General features: G+C 47.6%; 1 protein-coding gene and 1 long non-coding RNA gene across 2 annotated transcripts; both read right to left on the minus strand.

Annotated features, from left to right (window-relative positions):
- Window positions 1-604: 604 nt before the first annotated feature.
- On the minus strand, window positions 605-2,635 carry LOC148219583 (uncharacterized). Its single transcript, XR_015799472.1, has 3 exons — window positions 2,224-2,635; window positions 1,778-1,871; window positions 605-1,416 (listed from the first exon to the last, which is right to left on the minus strand). It is a non-coding gene; the product is annotated as an uncharacterized LOC148219583 (long non-coding RNA).
- A 471-nt stretch (window positions 2,636-3,106) lies between these two features.
- LOC148219584 (uncharacterized) lies at window positions 3,107-6,175 on the minus strand. Its single transcript, XM_088156350.1, has 3 exons — window positions 5,338-6,175; window positions 4,898-5,085; window positions 3,107-3,385 (listed from the first exon to the last, which is right to left on the minus strand). Exons 1-3 carry the CDS (start codon window positions 6,173-6,175, stop codon window positions 3,107-3,109), a joined length of 1,305 nt encoding a protein of 434 aa, XP_088012476.1.
- Between the last annotated feature and the right edge of the window lie 11,318 nt (window positions 6,176-17,493).

A 17,493-nucleotide genomic window follows, 5' to 3' on the forward strand; every position in this document is an offset into this window, starting at 1 on the left:
ACATATATATATATACATATTTAATGTATGTATGTATATGTATGCATGTGTATAAAGAACCAAAGATCAATTGAGTGATCTGAAAATCCACAGAGCAGGAGTTCTACGCTCAGTGGAGTCCCAGAGTTTTTTCAGCAGGCTTTGCAGAGAATTCTTAGCAAACGTGTGGCTCTGCTGCCATCCCAAATCTGAGCTTTCCTCGTCCAACCTGAGTGCATGTGGGGCCTGTGCTGGGCATGGCTGGAGATTTCCATGGCCAAAATCCTCCAGCATCATCACCTGTACATCTGCTCATTGCTTTGGATAGCACAAACCACACAACACCCATCTCAGCTGACAAATGTAATTTCCTGCAGATTGCTACAGCCACACTGCTGATCGACAAATACACGAGACTCGATTTCAGTTGAAAAATGTCATTTATTACAAATTGCTACACCCGCGCTGACAATACAGAACTGTACAAATCTCAGTTAAGGTTCAAAAAAGGAATTTATTACATTAATAAAACAGTGATATGTATATATATACAAATACCACCTTCTGTTAACAAAAACTTGATTTATTGCCAACCTCTACAACAACTCGGTTTACATAAAGATCATTTAGGTGTTTAACAAATTAATTTATTACATATTACTACAAGCGTACAGCCCATATACAAATACAAAAATACATATTCTCTCTCTAAATAGACAGAAGTATACAGCTACACAACTCCATACACGTTTAAATAGAAGTAAAAAAATACATATATACACATATATAAATACATAAAAAACTATAAGGAGATACAGATGTAAATATAGATTAAATATTACATATTATATACAATATAAACAGATCTATAAAACAAACCTATCTATAAATATAAAACTATCACTGTGCCAAGCTAAATATCCATATAACTTCATCAATACAAATACACAGCTATACAATTGGATACATATGTCAATAGAATGACATATAGAAATAGATTAATATATAAGAGAACATATATACCTATGTAAATATGAATATACGTATTTAAAGAGCCATTTATCTATAATTGCATCAATAGAAGAAATAGATAGCAACACAACTGTATACATAGGAACTAGAACTAAAAACAGAACAACATACATGTATACTTAGATACATATATAGATATATATAATTACAAACATATATGTTTGTAATCCATAATTATAACACATCCATAAATATAACAACAGACATATAAAAATATTGATATACAAAACAAAACCCACATATGTAGATATCCATAGAATTATCCCTCTCCATGTGCAAGTCCATTTATCTTGAAAGGGAACGCTGAGCAGAGGGATTCCAGCAGCCCCATCTTCAAAGCCTCTCCCTCGGTCTCTTCCTCCCACGCAGAGCAGCTCTCCTGGACAGCGACAGCAGACGGGACATCTGGGAAGCAAAGGGAACACGGAGTCAGGATCAGGGCCTTTCCCTCGGCAGCACCTGCACTTCCATCAGGGAAGAGAAAATCTCAGCGCCTCCCCAGGAGGGCTGCAAAGGAAAAGCGGCCGAGCGGGCCAGGGTGTGGTGAGCGCAGCCGCGGCGGGACCGTCCCGCAGCCCCCGGCAGCCCGGCACAGCCGGCACAGCTCCCGGGCCCTGCCGGCACAGCTGCCTTGCCCAAGGACAGCCCCTGTGCCGGCCGGGGCAGCTGCGCTGAGCAGCCCCAGCACGGGCAGGGCCCGCTCCTGCCCCGCCGGGCAGTGCCCACGGCCACAGCCCACGGCACCCTCACCCCCAGCCGGCCTCACCCAGGCTCCCTGCTCACTGCTCTTGCTCTGGCCTTCAGCTCCTCCCTGCTGGCTCCTGTCAGTCCTCCTGCTGTCTTCAAGGTCTTCTCTGCAGCTGTGCCAAAACCGGAGGATCAGGAATTGGTTCCAAGGCCTGGCAGAGCTGCAGTCCCGCACCCCTCTGTGCTCCCTGCTGGCTCCCTCCATCCCCTCAGCCCCGCCATGCTCTCGGCAAACCCCGAGTCCCCTTCAGTTTCTTCAGAGTCCCGCAGTCCTCTCATCACCCCCCTCAGTCCCTTCTGACCCATCCCATCCCCTTAGACCCCGCCACCCCCCTCAGCCTGTGCCACTTCCCTGTCCCCTCAGTGCCACCATCGCCCTGTGCTGCCCCACACCCCCAGCCCCACCAGCACCTCAAGGTCACCGTCCCTTCAGTGTCACCACCTCCTCAGCGCCCTCAGTCTCACCGTCCCTCAGCAGCTCCTCAGGGGACAGTGCCTGGGGCCACCGGCAGCTCCCAGCGCTCCAGGGACACCCGGGGCTGGAACTGCTGCTCTGCTCCAGCCGCCAGCTCGGACACAGCACAGGGAGAGGGGACAGAGGGGGAAAACAAGCAGTGAAAAAGGCATCCGAGGGAGAAAAGAGGTTAAAAAAAGGCCTGGATGTATACAGGTATCAATCTATGTAACTAAACTCCCAGATAGAAATACAACTATGCCTAATTATAAACGTAACTATATAGATATATAAATAGAACTGTACATATCTATGAATACGACTTTAGCAGAGGGATTTTACCTGCCTGATGGTCACAGGCCCTCCCTCTGTCTCTCCCTGCCACACAGGGCAGCCCTCTTGGAGAGGTCCATCAGAATGGATCTGGGAAGCAAAGGGAACACTGAGTCAATATTGGCTCTTGTGCGTGTTTCCCTTGGGCACCAATTGCCCTTCTATCAGGGACTGTTCAAGATGGTCTGAAAGGCAGACTCTCACTTGGAATTTGAAGCCTGCTCTTTTGAGAAAAGGGATCCTTCCACATTTTCAAAACTGTGTAAAGCACTGCAGTACCTCGATAAAGTCTCAGCACTCACAGTGCAAATAGCACCCACGAGAGCTTGAAACATAGACAGTCCCAGCTCCCACAAAGAAGCCCAGCCTTGTTCTTTCTCTGTGCTGACAGAGAGACCTCAGTCCCCACTGAAATGGCTGAAGCTGAAGGGTGCTGTGAGCTGAGTTATGAAACCAAATTGGGACACCCGACTTGGTAACACAACTCCCACGAGGTCAGTTTATTCCCTGCTCTCTTGCCACAGCAGAGGACTCCATGTGAGAGCCTCTGGAGGGCAGGGCTCAGGGAGGTTGTGTCTGTGCAGGATTTGAACTAAAGGCATCGGGAAGCACCAACCCTGCAGACAAGAGCTCAACTCTACTCATCTCCCTTCCTGTGAGAGGCAGGCTCAGAGCAGCCGTCTCACACCTCTCTAAACCAATGTGGGCTCTCTCCTTACCAGGCTCCTCAGGCTCTGGGGAACTGTTCCTGCAGCTCTCGGTGCCAGATGAAGCTTCCTCTGCTGCAGCCCTGTTCAGAGCTTCCTTCCCTGAGGACTCAGGGGCAACATTAACATTCCCCTTGAAAGAGAAACAGAAAGAAAGAAACCCAAAGATCACTCACTATTTTCTTGGAATCACATCAGGGATACAGGAACTCTCCTTCTCCACTCCCAGAGGACATGGAGCAAAAGGGGCAACACTGCCCACACGGTTCCCATGACAAGCATTTTAAACTCAGGATTTGGGTGGCCAAGGTGAAACTGAAGCTCTTACAAAATGATCTTTGAGGCAAAACATGAACACAGAAAATGAGAAGACAACAAGCGAGGAGACACGCCCTCACATCCTGACCCTGGCTCATCCCACGAGCTGTAAGAAATCAGCCAGCAGAAAGCCAGGGGCCCTCCTTGTTGACAACACGGCTGGCAGCAAGGGCAGAGCTCGCTCCCAGCACTGCCCAGGGCTGTGTGCTGCAAACACACACCAAAAGCACACATCTCATTTCTGGCTGCGAGTGTCACCGCCCCAACCCAACCACTCAGACAATCCATCACCAGGTGGTGCTTTTTGGAGCCCTTTACTGCTGCCCCATATGGATGACATTTATGGACCAGGGTATTTCCAGGATCAAATTTTCCAGTGGCTAAAATCTGTAAATGTGGAGGGTAAAAAACCAAACCAACCCATCTCTTTTGAAATAGCTCATCCATCAAAATCCTAAAGAGTCTAAAGAGGGTTGAGAGCCTGTAATGTTTCCTGTTAGTATGGAATAAAATGCTTTTGAAAACTGCTATGTGTGAGTTTACAGAAGACAAAACACATCCCACTTGACAATAAAATATTAGTAAATCCAAAATATCCCACTCCCCGCTCTGAGTCTGCCCTTCCTCAATCATACATGTACTGCAGCCAGTGGGGTCAGAACATCAATAGAAAGAGAGGCATTCTTTGGCCAACACAGATAATAACTGCAGAAAGGCCTTGGCAACACTCCAGGCAAGTCTGGGAAGAGTTAAGAGAAATGAAATTCCTAATCCAAAGACTGAATCTGTCAAACAAAAGGACACAAAGCTGCAGCTCCAGCCCATCCCCAAACACAGCTCTAGGAGCACCTACATGCATGGCAGGGCTCACACAGCAGCAGCAGCTGCAGCCCAGCCCTTGCTTTGCCTTGGCCTTCCAACACAAAAGAGGCAGAGCCCACATCTGCTGCTGGAACTGAGGCACCTCTCACATGCCCCTCCCTGTCAGGACACTTTGCCTTCAGTGGCATTTTCCAAACACTCTTCTTTCTCAAACATAGCCTGATAGAACCTACAAAGCATCACCACAAATGTCCCTGCACGAGGCATTCTTCCCAGGAAAAGGAGCAACCAAGCGTGGCCAACACAGGCTCACACCTCTCATCGTCACTAAGGTGGGGAGACTTTTTCATCCTCCTTCTTTTAGAAATCCTACTTTCCCAAGAATAATTAGATAACTATAGAATAATGAAACAAATTAACTTCAAGAAGCCTTTGCTTCTCAGCCACGTAACAAGGTTCCAAAGCTCTCAGTTCAGCCTCTTTTATTCCCATCCAATGGGGTTACCTGAGCAGAGGGTGACCTTTGAGGCAGGGATCTCCTGATCTCCCGAATCATTTTTTCTATTTCAAGGCCTAGATCTGCTGCTGGGGATTCATCTTCCACAGGTGCATTCCGTGCTGAGCTGGAGGCCGTCGATGCTGCACAACCAGCACTACCAGGTGGAGCACTGGGGGCTGAAGTGCCTGGTGTGGCTGCAGGAATCCAAACACATTAGTCAGGCTCCACAATGTGGCTTTGCGAAACAGACCTCTATTGCTGCCTGGGATCAAACATCCCAGGAAGCACAAGGGAAAACCAGGCAAAGGATCTTTTGGCCTTCTAGGTCCCCCTTCCTAATGGCTTGACAATTTCTGTCCCACAATGACAGAGCAGTGCGGAAAAATACTTTAAGAGGTCACTTCTCATGACCTCTTGGAAAAGCAAGGCTGGAATTCTTTTCCTACCTGGCAGGTGGGAGGCTGGGGGCTGCTGCTCCCTGTGGAGCTGCTGGAAGCTGCAGGGCTCTATCCCGAGCACCTCCCGGTCGGCCGGAGGCAGCTGCTCCCCGCAGAGCTCCTGGAAGCGGCTGGGGGGCCCCTCCCGCCCGAGCTGCAGCGGCCGCTCCCCGTGGAGCCCGAGGAAGTGGCAGGGCGGCACCCGGAGCAGCTCCCGCTCGGCGGGCAGCGGCCGCTCCCCGTGGAGCTCCTGGAAGCGGCTCGGCCCCTCCCGCCGGGCCGGCAGCGGCCGCTCCCTGTGCAGCAGGTGGAAGCCGCTGGGCGGCCGCGCCCTGGGCAGCGGCTTGAAGCGACTGCGCCCGTCCGGCCCGTCCGGCCCGTCCGGCAGTGGCCGTGCCCTGGGGAGCTGCTGGGAGCCGCGGGGTGGGAGCCTGCGCCCCTCCCGCCCCGCCGCCAGCCGCTGCCTGTTGGCCGCGCTCCGGCGGCGCTGGATGCGGAGCAGGAGGTCGGGCCGGTCGCGGCGAAAACTGGGATTCGTGTAGTGGAGCCAGGCCCCGGCATCGCCCGGCACAGCTGAACCAAGCCAGCCCGGCACCTTGCGGAAGCCGTAGCGGTAGAGCTGGCGCACGAAGCTGCGGAACTGCGTGGCCCTGAAGGTGTGCGGGGCCGGAGCCTGGGCACTGGCCGGGCTGAGCAGCTCCCGCTCGAAGAGGGAGCGGTCGATGAGCAGCCCCTGGCCCCGGCTGTCCCAGCGCACGGAGCGGACGCGGGGGCTGTCCACCAGGCGCCAGAGCTTGGCGGGGAAGGTGCTGGCGTTGAGGCCGGCGGGCAGCGGCCGCTCCGCCATGGCGCCGATCGCCGAGTGTCGCCACAACGGCCGCGGCTGCGCCGGCGGCGCGCGGCCTGAGGGGGGCGCTGCGCTCGGCCCCGCTCGCGGCCCCGCGCGGGCCGGACTTGGCGGGGCCGAGCGCGGCAGAGCCGGGGCTGCGGGCCCAGCGCGGGCCGGGCGGCTCCCGGGGCCGGCCGGGCACCGCAGGGCACCGAGGCGCCAGCTGCAAACCCTTTCTCTCTGTCTTTCCCTGCCTGCAGCCATCCTTCTGCCTTCGCAAACCGTCAAGACAAGCGCAGGATCTTTCAGAAACGGGTCCGAATTGAGGAATCCCGTGGGAAACTCTTCCTCTTTGTCCAGTGAAAGCAAAATCGCTCTGTGTTCAGCATAGCTGAAGGGAGGAAAAAGATGTTAGATTGAGTGGCTTCACTATTTTGGTTGGGGGGGGGGTTGCAAAGAATTCCCAACTTGAAAGCAGACAAGGTCAAATGGGAGAAGGGGAAATTATTGGGGGTTGAATTGTTCCCTTTTCTTTCTGTGGAATTTTTCCCATTGTTACGGTAAGCATTTGCAGCTACACCTTAGTAGCAATAGTTTTCTCTTGCAGAGGGGTGGGGGATAGGGGGACACCAGAAAAGGAAAGGTGGGACAGGGGTCTGGGGCGGGCTCTGGCTCTCTCGCTTGGCTCGTGGAGTGGGAGGAGGACGCCCTGTGCTCCGATCTGGCATCTTCCCCTCCATCCCAGCACCGAGAGCCACGTTCCCTGCCCTCGAACACCGCTCTACTCCTCTCCCACCTCACCCTACTACCTCCAGGCACTCTGCCGAGCACCACGACCGACACCGTGAGGGGGGAGTCTCTCCCCCACCCCTCTCACCCCTGGGCCGCCGCCATCACTGCAGCCCCTCTTCAACTGCGCGGGACCTGCCCTGCCCCCAGCACCGGGAACTGAGCGCAGGGAGACGGCCTGCGGCCAAAAGGGACTGGAGCTGAGCTACACTGCTCTGTTCTGTTGTCAATTTTTATAGCTGTTGTTTTTTCTGCCTTGTTAGATACCAGTAAAGAACTGTTTTTCCTATCCCCATATCTCCTGCCTGAAGGCCTCTGATTTGAAACTATAATAATTAGAAGGGAGGGGGTTGCACTCTGCATCTCAGGAAAGGGGTTGTCGCCTTTCCTTAGCTAAAATACCTGTCTTTCAAACTGAGACAAAGAATTGGTGTGTAAGTGAGGAAACAAGGTCAAATGTTCACTGAAATAGAAATATAGTTTAAGTCATTACAAATAAATTACATGCCACTACCATTCATTCAGGCATTTGTGGATTAATAGTCAATTGGATTAGAAGCATTTCAGCATGAAAATTAAAATAATTTGCTTAGTCAAAGTTAGGATATGTTAGGATAATCTTCTTAGACGTTCATGTTACTACAACAGCTTTTTTTAATGAACTCTTATTCTCTTTGGACACTCTACAGCCAGCTGAGGAGGGGGAATTAAATGTTGGGGATTCATGTTTAAAGAGCAGTGACAGTGCAGGGTGACATGTGAGGCTGTGTTGGCCATGGGGAGCATGGGGAGGCACAAACCCTTCCTGAAAATGAGGGACGAGCAGGGCTCCTGGTGCTGTGTCACAGCTGAGCCACTCTGCTCTTGAGGCCTTGAGCAAGTGCCAGCCTTTATTCTAAACCTCAGCTCTGGCTCTCAGAGTGGGCAGAGGCTGGCTGAGCACACCCAGCCTGGGTGGCTGCAGCTGGAGGGGACAGCAGGACCCCTGAGGTGCAGTTTGTCCAGCAGCTGACCTCATGTGAAACTGCTCCATTTGGGTTCTTCTTCCAAAATGGGCAGGGTGTTGCTGCTGCTGGGCAAGCAGTGTGTGTTCCCTGAAGTGCCTCTTTCTTTAGGCTGACTCCAGATGGGTCAACATTATTAGCTACTTTATATTCTGTATGGTATTATTAAAGTATTAATTTTCTTTTTCTCACAGTCATCTCTTGGGAAAGATGATTCTTCATTTCAACTCCTTTTCTGGCTTCCCTGTCATACTCCTGTACCACTGGATGGGGTCAGCTGTGTCCTTGAATCTGTGTAGCCACTGGGAAAGGTAATACTTCCCTTTTGGAAGAATAAGTGACATAAATTCCAGTGTAATAATTTTGCTTTGCTTTACTTGGCGTGCTTCAAATTATTGAAGGCTTTTAGCTGAGTTTAAAAACAAGGGAAAAAAATCACTTTACTGCATGGGCAGGTGAGTTAATGGATAAGTAAAGAGATCATTTAACAGTGGGCTGTGTGATGGGTTGACTTAGGAAGAAGAAACTCAGAGAGAAGTTCTATCTAAGGCAATTTCCTCTGTGGGGCTTGGGACACCTGCAACAGCCAATGAGAGAAAGTTAGTTCTCTCTGTGAACACACATTTTGAAGGAGGTAATCTGGAACTGAGTCTCTTTGTCTTTCCTGTAGCTGAGCAGGTGACACCAACCCGAGCTTCCCTCCCCCATGCGGGGGGGAGGCTCAGGGGGCCACTTGGGCCTCGTTTGCCAATGAGGGGGACCCGATGGCCAGGAGGAGAAAAAGTTGTGTGATGAGACCTTCACAGCTTCCTCCTCCACGGGCCTGTGGCTCTGGCATGGGGGGGAGGCGACTCTTGCTGCTGCCGGCCGGGCCGGGCCTGCCCGGGTGGCCATGGGCAGGGTGGGGCTGCAGCCCAGCCCCAGAAAGGCTGAGTGACACCTCAGCCACCCTCACCCAGCACGGCCTGGGCCTGGCCCAACTCTTGGAGTTGTGTTAAACTTTAACTCTTTACTGCTCAGATAAGATTTGCGAAACCTCTGGCCTTCCTTTGAATATGAAAGGGAATAAGAAGATTTCTGAAGTCAGTAACGTAAGAGCTAAGTTTTTTTAGATGGAAGAAGAATGAGAAGATGCTGAAATGGCTGAAAATCTTTTTGTAAATTGTAGGGATGAACTGATGTACTGAATATTCCTATAAACCATGGAGAAAGACATGGGGGGATGGAGATGTTCCATCTGATAGATTATTTGACCAAAAAGTACCTGTGTTAAGAATCTTTTCCCTCGAGGAAAGAAGGGGATCTCGGTTTTCTGAGGATGAAGCATGAACAGAAAGAAAAGAGATAAAGAAAACCTTTGCTATGGAACATTTCATTCTTAAAAGTAATACCCCATGAAATAAACATGGCCCACATCTACAGCTTTGGGAAGGCTGTGGAGTTGGGAGGAGCGTCACGATTGCAGGTCAGGGTGGATGCAAATCATGAAAATGAAACCACGAGAGGACTGTTTTCTTCCTTCTTGTGGAAAAATCCCTACAGCTTTCATCAAAAAGAGGCTTCTCTCTCCGGAAGTGAATTGAAAAAGACTAAATTAGGGACTGACCAAAATCCTTGCTATATGTTTTTTTTGTTGTTATGAAGGTTTGGAAAGGGAAGGAAGCAGTAGTCTGAAGAAAATCTTATTCTAAATTTGGGGTTTTTTTTCCTTCTCTTTGTTTGTGTAGTTAATAAATTTCTTTTTTATACTCTCTTAAGTTTTAGGCCTGCCTTGCTCTTTTGCTCCTGGTTCCATCCCACAACAGAAAAATGAGTTTATTTAGATTAGCAAATCAAAACGAAGACACTGCTTTTTCAGATGAGCAAGACTCTCATCCAGGCAAACAGATTGCACTTAGTAATAAGTAATCATTTGGCAGGAACTCTGTTGATTTCTAGTAACAGCTGGAGGCCTTCATCACCACAGGATGTTTTGGCTTTCCCATACTTTATTGGGTTTTGGCAGCAAATACCATTGCCCTTGCCATCTTATCTAGAAGTACCATGGCTGGGCAAAAACTGTCTAGTGGCCCATATTCCAAAGGCAGTTTGGTCTGGAGTTTGTGAATGAAGGAGACCCTTATCCAATTCCAAACCACATTAAAAAAATCATGAAAGAGAACTTCTCATATTTAACAAACAACTGACAATATGGAAGTGAATGTAGAGCTTATTCACACAGTGAAAAGGAAGGGAATCTTCCAAGGGGGTTGTGGTTAATAGAGTTTTTATTCTGGCTCCCACTCATAGCTGGCACTGGAGAAAGCCATGTCCTGGAAGTGTCAGTATCTTCTGTCTGCCATAAATTATTTTGCTGCAACAATCAGAGGCATCAGGCTACACAGAGGCTCAACTGATGTTAGGAACAGGAGCTGCTCCAAGGAGAAAAGAAGAAATGCACTTTTACTTCCCAAACCCATCTCCCCACAGACTCAAGCAGGATTCCTCTGAAATATGCAGAAATAGGGCTGAGAAGACCATTTACAGAGCTCCAAACTCCAGGGGGTACAAGGCCCCAGTGCTATCTTGGTTCTTCCTGGGGACCAAGGTTGAGAAAATTCTTTGAGGAACCTTTTCCTGGACAAAGCCAGTGCTGAAAGGGGGGACTCCAGAGAAGGAACTTGACCTGGGGGGGAATTGCATAACCACTTGTCCTCCTAACAGGTGCTTTTTATCAATTATGCTAATTTCCTATAACCTATAATATGTACTCATCCCTGGAGGGAGTGGGCTTTAGTGGACATCTTTATGTAACTGCTCATGAAAACTTTCAAATAAAAATCCACTTTTATATTACCTCCTTACTATTAGTATCTCAACTTTGGTTTTCACATTGGGAAAAAGAAACATAGCCATCACAGGCAAACGTGGCCCATAATGCCACTAACCCATTCGTCAAGGTGTCTTCAGTTTGCTGGGACTTCCACTCTGCTAGTTTTGTGGGAATGCTGCTGGCTGTCCAAGAGCTTTGTTCTTTTCAGGAAACTCTAGATACTTGCTTAGGTTCCTCTTTCCTGCAGACACAGCCTATTGTAGCTGTTGAAAAAGATGAGGGGCACAAACCATTCCTCAGGAAACGCCAACAAGTCTAAGAAATGCTGATTCCAGTAGGGCTTTGGCCCTTGTTCTGCCAATTGACAGGGCCCTTGGCAGGAGTGCTTTGCTCAGGGCCCAGCAATCAGTGCACACGCATCTCTCCTTGCCCTTCACCTTCCAGTTACAACAGTGCTGTTGCCTGAGCCTGTGAGGCAGAAACTGGCTCCACCTGCACATCCTCACAGAAGAGAGTGAAGTGTTGGGAAGGATGAATTAGGGAAATCTTATAAATAATGAAGCTGTTGGAGATTGTTTTTTTACACTTCAAGGACAGAAGTCTAGCCTGTTAGGGACTACATGTAGTTATTCTGTGAGCTGTGGCTTTAATGGTTTTGTAAGGATGGAGTCTGTAGTATATGAAAGTAGAACAGATAGATTTAACTCACTCTTCCATAGGAGAATAGGTAGTCCCAGTTTTCATTATAAGACTTGTTTATTAGCATTTCTTCCAGAGGCCCTTTAGTGTTGTCAGTGTGTCACTATTCTGAAGGTACCCTTAGTTTAGGGAATTGAAACACCCGACTGTAGTTGCTTGCATGCTTTTCAGTAATATTTGATTATCTGTATTTGAAAAATTAATAAAAGGTGAAAAATTTCTCAAATTGCCTGAAATGTGTCATTCTTTGTATTTAACCCTCTGCATCTTAGAGGATGTCCTTCCTATACCCCTACCTGAAATAATGACTTCTTGCAAACTAAGATGTTGCATATATTAAGAATACTGTGTCTCAAGCATGCCCATAGAAATGCTTGAAGCTTCATGTGAAAATGCCCTAAAGTGCCTGAAATGTTGCAGCAGAGTACTCCTGAATTTTTTAGGAATCTTTGGAAAAGTTTTCTTTACATAGTCACTTTTATAGGCTCCTGGGGAATAATTCAACAAGATGAAGAGACACATCCCTAACTGCAAGTCATGTGCTTTAATACATAGTTGTTTTTTGGCTCCTCATAACTAAGGTTTTGACACAAAATTGTGATAAGAGAAAGTCATGCTTTCTCTATTCCTGGTTATCTGTCTCCTTCTGGAGAGGCCCTGCTGTTCTAGGAATATTACCTTTTCCACCAGGCCTAATAATATTGTATAGCATTGAGAGCCACTTTGCATGCACAGCTTTGTCCATGGTGAGATGCAGCTAAACAAAATAGAATTTACTTCTTGAAGGACACAGTAGAGATTGGTAGTAGTTTGGAAGTATTTATTCTCTTTGCCTTTGGACCAATACATCTGAGATCAACTGGTCAATTTTATACTCCAATATCTTAGGAACTGCATAAATTGCTGCAGTCATGCTATCAATGCTATTCTTTATCTCAGAAGTTTGGTTGAGAATTTCTAAAATGCTCACACAAATCTTCATGTGCATTCTCCAACATGAAAAAGGACTTGCTCCTACCTAAAGAAAAGTGATGCGGGCTTTGTTCTTTGCTGTATATCAAAATTCTACAGCCTTTAATTTCAGAGTCCTTTAAAAGTGCAATTAGGTGTAACTGTTTGGAAGTGGTTGAGATTTTCCCTTTCCGCTAATTTAGGTGTGGCTTGAAATTAAAAAAACTCTGTAACTAGTTGCAAAGGGAATTCTGAGTCTCCACCAGGTTGCTTCAACATTGATGCATTCTTACACCATGCTGGAGTTGAGTAATGGTCAGCACACATGTGACTTGATGCTAAGAATTCTAACTATGTTTTATACATGCAAATACGTATTATCAGAACAGAAGGACAGTTTTGCTTTTGAAGGCTTTTTGCTGTGGGTCTGCTGCTGGAGGTTTTTAAGGAAGCAGTTACACTGTCGTAAGACAAGTCCACTGAGATACTCTGCTAAATGAACAAAACCTGATCACTTTTCCAGCTTCTACCACTCAGCAGCAAAATATTAACTCAGAAGGGGAGTTAGCTGCATGCTTATTTAATCACCAGGCTGGAAAAAAACTAATTTTAAGGAAAACAGCAAGCAGAGAGATTATAAATCCGAATGCTGACCATGTACTCAGCAAGGACCATCCCTGTAACTAACTTTGTTACTGTGCCTTGTGAGAATGCTGGTTCTGTGTAAGCCGAGCTACAAGGATGCAGTGATTCAAATTGACAGCTTGCTCTAAGCTTGAAAATCACTGGGCAATGTGCTTTTCACAGTAAATTTTTCCAGTGTCATATCCTTGGTGATAGTAAATATGTGTCACTGTGATGGGAAGTTTCAGCGCATAAGATTGGATTGTGTTGTTTTATGGAGTGAGAACAATGATTCAATTGGCTGCAATTTAATCAATCCTCTGTTAATGTTTACTTGTGAAGTTGAATTAGGTCATGTCCCACTTATAATCTTATCAACGGTCATGCTTAGAGTCTTATTTCCAATCTGTTTTCAGCAATAAATGACTGACCAAACCTGATTGTTCACCACTTTGCAGCTTGTGTTATCATCTGCCTCAGTAAGGAGTATGCAGTGTTGTCATTTCAATCTGGAATGCTGTGGTGCATTATTTCATTGTTGTTAGATGGTTTGTTCCATTGTTTGTACTCCCCATTTTTATAGTTCAGTTGCCCTAATTCCTGCCTTTCCCTGATCAGTCAACCCTAGTCCCAACCCACCTTCCAGACTGTTCCCTGTCCTTCTCCCTAATCCCCTCCCAGGCCTATGCCAATCCCTCCTAGCCCCTCCTATCCTTCTAGTATTTTCTATATCAGTCACCCCCTTCTTGGTATATGATTTGATGTTACATATGTCTCCCTGCCTATGTTTCCCCCTCTTGGTTGTATGTAGAATTAGTCCCACCCTAAGTTACACCCATGGTTTATTCGGATTGGCTGCTGTATTGTGCCCTCCCCTGGGGGAGGGCCCCTATTTAAGTTGCTGCAAACCCATTCTCCTTGCCTTTGGGTTCCCTTCCCTTGTGTTTAGTCACCTCCCTGCTCCCTCCCAATAAACCCTGTTCAGGAATCCAGAAACGTGTCCTCCTCATCCTTTCCCTTCTCTCCAACGCAGTGAGCGGCCAAAGGGGGCTGAGTGCCCTAGCTGTACTCTGAGTTCTGGGTATCTCACAGACAGCCCACTCTTGACAATGGCAGCTCGTGACTAGCTTGGAGAGTCTGCTTGTGGAAGAACTGATTTACGTGTTTAGTTTCTTTTCCTCAAAGTAATGACTACCCAGCAAGACTTAACTCTCTCTGGGCTCTATTCTATAAGTTGTTTGTATCTTCATCCAGAATTGTCTCTACAGAGTATTCACTACGCAGAATGTTACAGAATTTTGATTTTACAGCCCTTCAGCTTTTTTTGCAGCTGCCGTGGATTTACATAGCTTGGTTTTATTTCAAGAGAAAATCCATCAGTTACAGAAGTGGTTCTCTGTGAGGACTGCTGGCAGCTTCCTCCAGATCCAATGAAGGTCAGTGAAGAAGTCAAGTCCCAGATGGGAGGAGATTGAGGAGATGCCTTAGCCTTGGGCTGAAATTCTTTTGTAGGCCATTGTGATGGACTATGATACACTGTAATATCCCTGTAAAGCATTGAAAAGCATGAGAGATAGAGTATTCACATTGTAGACATGAGTGAAGGCATCCATGCTGAAGCAAGCAGATGTTGAAGTAGTTGTGACTCCATGAGAATTTTGTACAGATAGCGTGATGAAGACTCTGCCCCCAGCAGAGAAGACCTCTGTTCTCAGACATTAAGATAATCTCCTTCCTCCAGGAGATATCTCCTGTTAATGGGCCATTGAGTCACACTGCATGACTGATAAACTTACATCATCCCATTGGGAGCTGCTCCAGCCAGGGGGAGGAGCCAAAACTTTCCTACCTAGATAAAAACTGAGATCTGGAACACCAAAGCAGCGTTTTTCCACTGGATTCCAGAGCAAAAACCAGACCTTTCCACATCATCACTGGACCTTTGGAGGAAAACTGGTTTTTTTCTTTCTTTTTTTTTTTCCTTTTTTTTCACAGGGTGGGTAGTTTTTCATGGAGAAGAGTTTCTCATGGGGAGTATATTCATTATGCCAACATGACATAGAGTTTACAGCTCAGTCTGGCTTTGTTCTTTGGAAACTGCAGTTGGGACTGTCATATGGGAATTTACCCATACCAATGAGCCTAAGATTCTGAGTTATGGAGTACATGTTTCACAAAGTCTTAAGACATTTTGATTCTCTGAAAGCTGCAATTTTATTTCATACCTTCCCTCAAACACCAATATGATGAATATCTAGTACGTAGAATGAAACAAGAGAAGAAAGCTGGCCTTCTCTTCCTGCATCAAACAGGTGTTTCAAATCTGTATTTTGATCTAAATGCTTTTATCATCTCTTATTCTTTCAAAATAGCAAGGGAGCAATTGCTTTCTTCACAGGCTGATTGAGTGTGTGAGTGTTTTGAGACATGCTGATCAGCTGATGTCCTTCAGTGCTGGTAGGGACACACCCTAACACCCTACTGCTGCTCCATGCACCACTAACAGAGCACTTTGGGGTGTCCAGTACCAGACGCTCCATGATGGAGAAGTGCTGAAGCACATGCACAGCATCTCTATCAATACAGCCTGTGACCTCTCCATGAACAGGTTCTCCCTTTCCCTGATCCCCACTGGCCCCAGTTTGCTGCATTGTTCTGCCCCTGTTACCCTCTTGGTTTCCCCAGTCCTTTATCCTGCCTATGCACCACTTTCCCATTTCCATTGGTCTCTTATCCCATGCACTGCCACTGTTCTCCCATATTTAAACCCCTTCCTTGCTCCTGGTCTTTTGTCCCTGGACCCCTTCCATGTGTGGCTGCTAATAAACCCCATCAGAACTGCACACAGAAGACCCTCATATCCTTTCCTTGGTCGGCCTTCTCGTCATCGTAGCGAGCTTGTATGTATGTGCTTGTGTCCCTGTGTGCCGGTTTGCCTGCTGGATCACCTCTGCTGGGGACGCTTTCAGGAAGGGAGCGGCAACTCAGCATCACTGCACGCTGCTACAGCCCTCGAATTGTCTTGTATTTACAGTTTCCAAGAGTTTGGGACATAGGATACTAATGTTTGTGTCTCTATTCTCATCACAAGTGACTTGATAGTAGACTGACTATTAGTCATAGAATTGAATTTTATTTATTTTAAACAATAAAAATCTGTGTAGGAAAATCTCCTGTGGATGTCTAATTTTTCTGAGCAAAAACTTAAGAGACATTTGAAATCATGTTAACCTACCCAGCTCTGCCCTGGGAGGTTTTAAAATTATCATGATCAGGCTACATTTGTCAAAGTTCAAAAGAAAGTAACAAAGAAATCCTAACAGAACACAAAAAATGTCCTATGAGGAATGTTTGACTTCAGCTTCCTTATCTCCTGTTCTGTTGTGGTTTGTCGTATTTCCTCGTTATGGCCTTGTTTCCCCTTTTGCTAAAATGGTTCATCCCAATGTTGTACCTCCCTGTTTGGTTTGTTCCAGGTTGCCCTTCTTCCCACCAAGACCCCGTCAATCACCCCTAAGTTCCTCTCCTTCTTCCAGACCCTTCCCTGCCCCTCACTTCAAACCCAGCCCTCCAAGTTGCCAACCCCCCTGGCTACACCTGTTATTCTAGAAAGTTCATTGCCAGTTAACTGTAAGTTATATGTTATGTGATTGGACCTTGTATGTTGAACCCCTCCTACCTTCCCCCTCATTGGTTTGCTGTGATTGTAGTCCCTCCCTATGTCACTCCCCTAAGTTTCCTCAATTGGTTTCTGTACTGTACGCTCCCATGGGGGAGGGCCCTTATTTAAGTTCATGTACAGCTGTTCTCCTTGCCTTTCTTGGTATCCCTTTCCCGACTCCGGTTTTCCCCCTACCTGCTCCTCTAATAAACCTTGAAAGGAACCTTGAAAAGACTTTCTCTGACTCTTTGCCTTTCCCCGGACGCTGACAACTGCTAGAAAGGCTCTGAGCCTTACCCTCATTCCGGGCTCTGAGAGACTCTGGAAGAGGGCCACTCTTGGCATCTCCCACACCTCAAGAGCTATCTGCGTGGGTTGAGACTGAGTGGACAGAGGCAGACAGCATCACTGTTCCTAACACCGCTGTCACCTCAGCAGCAGTGGAATCATGGCCATGAGTCTGAGAGGTGGCAGCTCACTGGCCCACACAGTGCTGCAGGCAGAGCTGGCTGCTGCCTACTCAAGGCTCGTGTAGGCACCTGAGCTGCCCTGCTGCACGGCCAAAGCCAGCTCAATGCTGCAGTGCAGCCCAGAGGTGCCGCTCAGCTGCAGGACTTGCCGGAGGGCAGCGCTGTCAGCTGGAAGTGCCGCGACTGCGGCAGAAGCTGCCAAGCCAATGCCACCAACATCTGGACCCACTGGGTGACTTCCTTTGGATCCAAGCAGGAGCCTGTGCAGAGGGTGTCCAGCAGGTACCACTTCTGATCCTGGGGCAGTTGGCCATCAGAGGTGTGGA

The sequence above is a fragment of the Sturnus vulgaris genome, chromosome Z (assembly GCF_052056855.1).
Source record: "Sturnus vulgaris isolate bStuVul1 chromosome Z, bStuVul1.hap1, whole genome shotgun sequence".
Lineage (NCBI taxonomy): Eukaryota > Metazoa > Chordata > Aves > Passeriformes > Sturnidae > Sturnus > Sturnus vulgaris.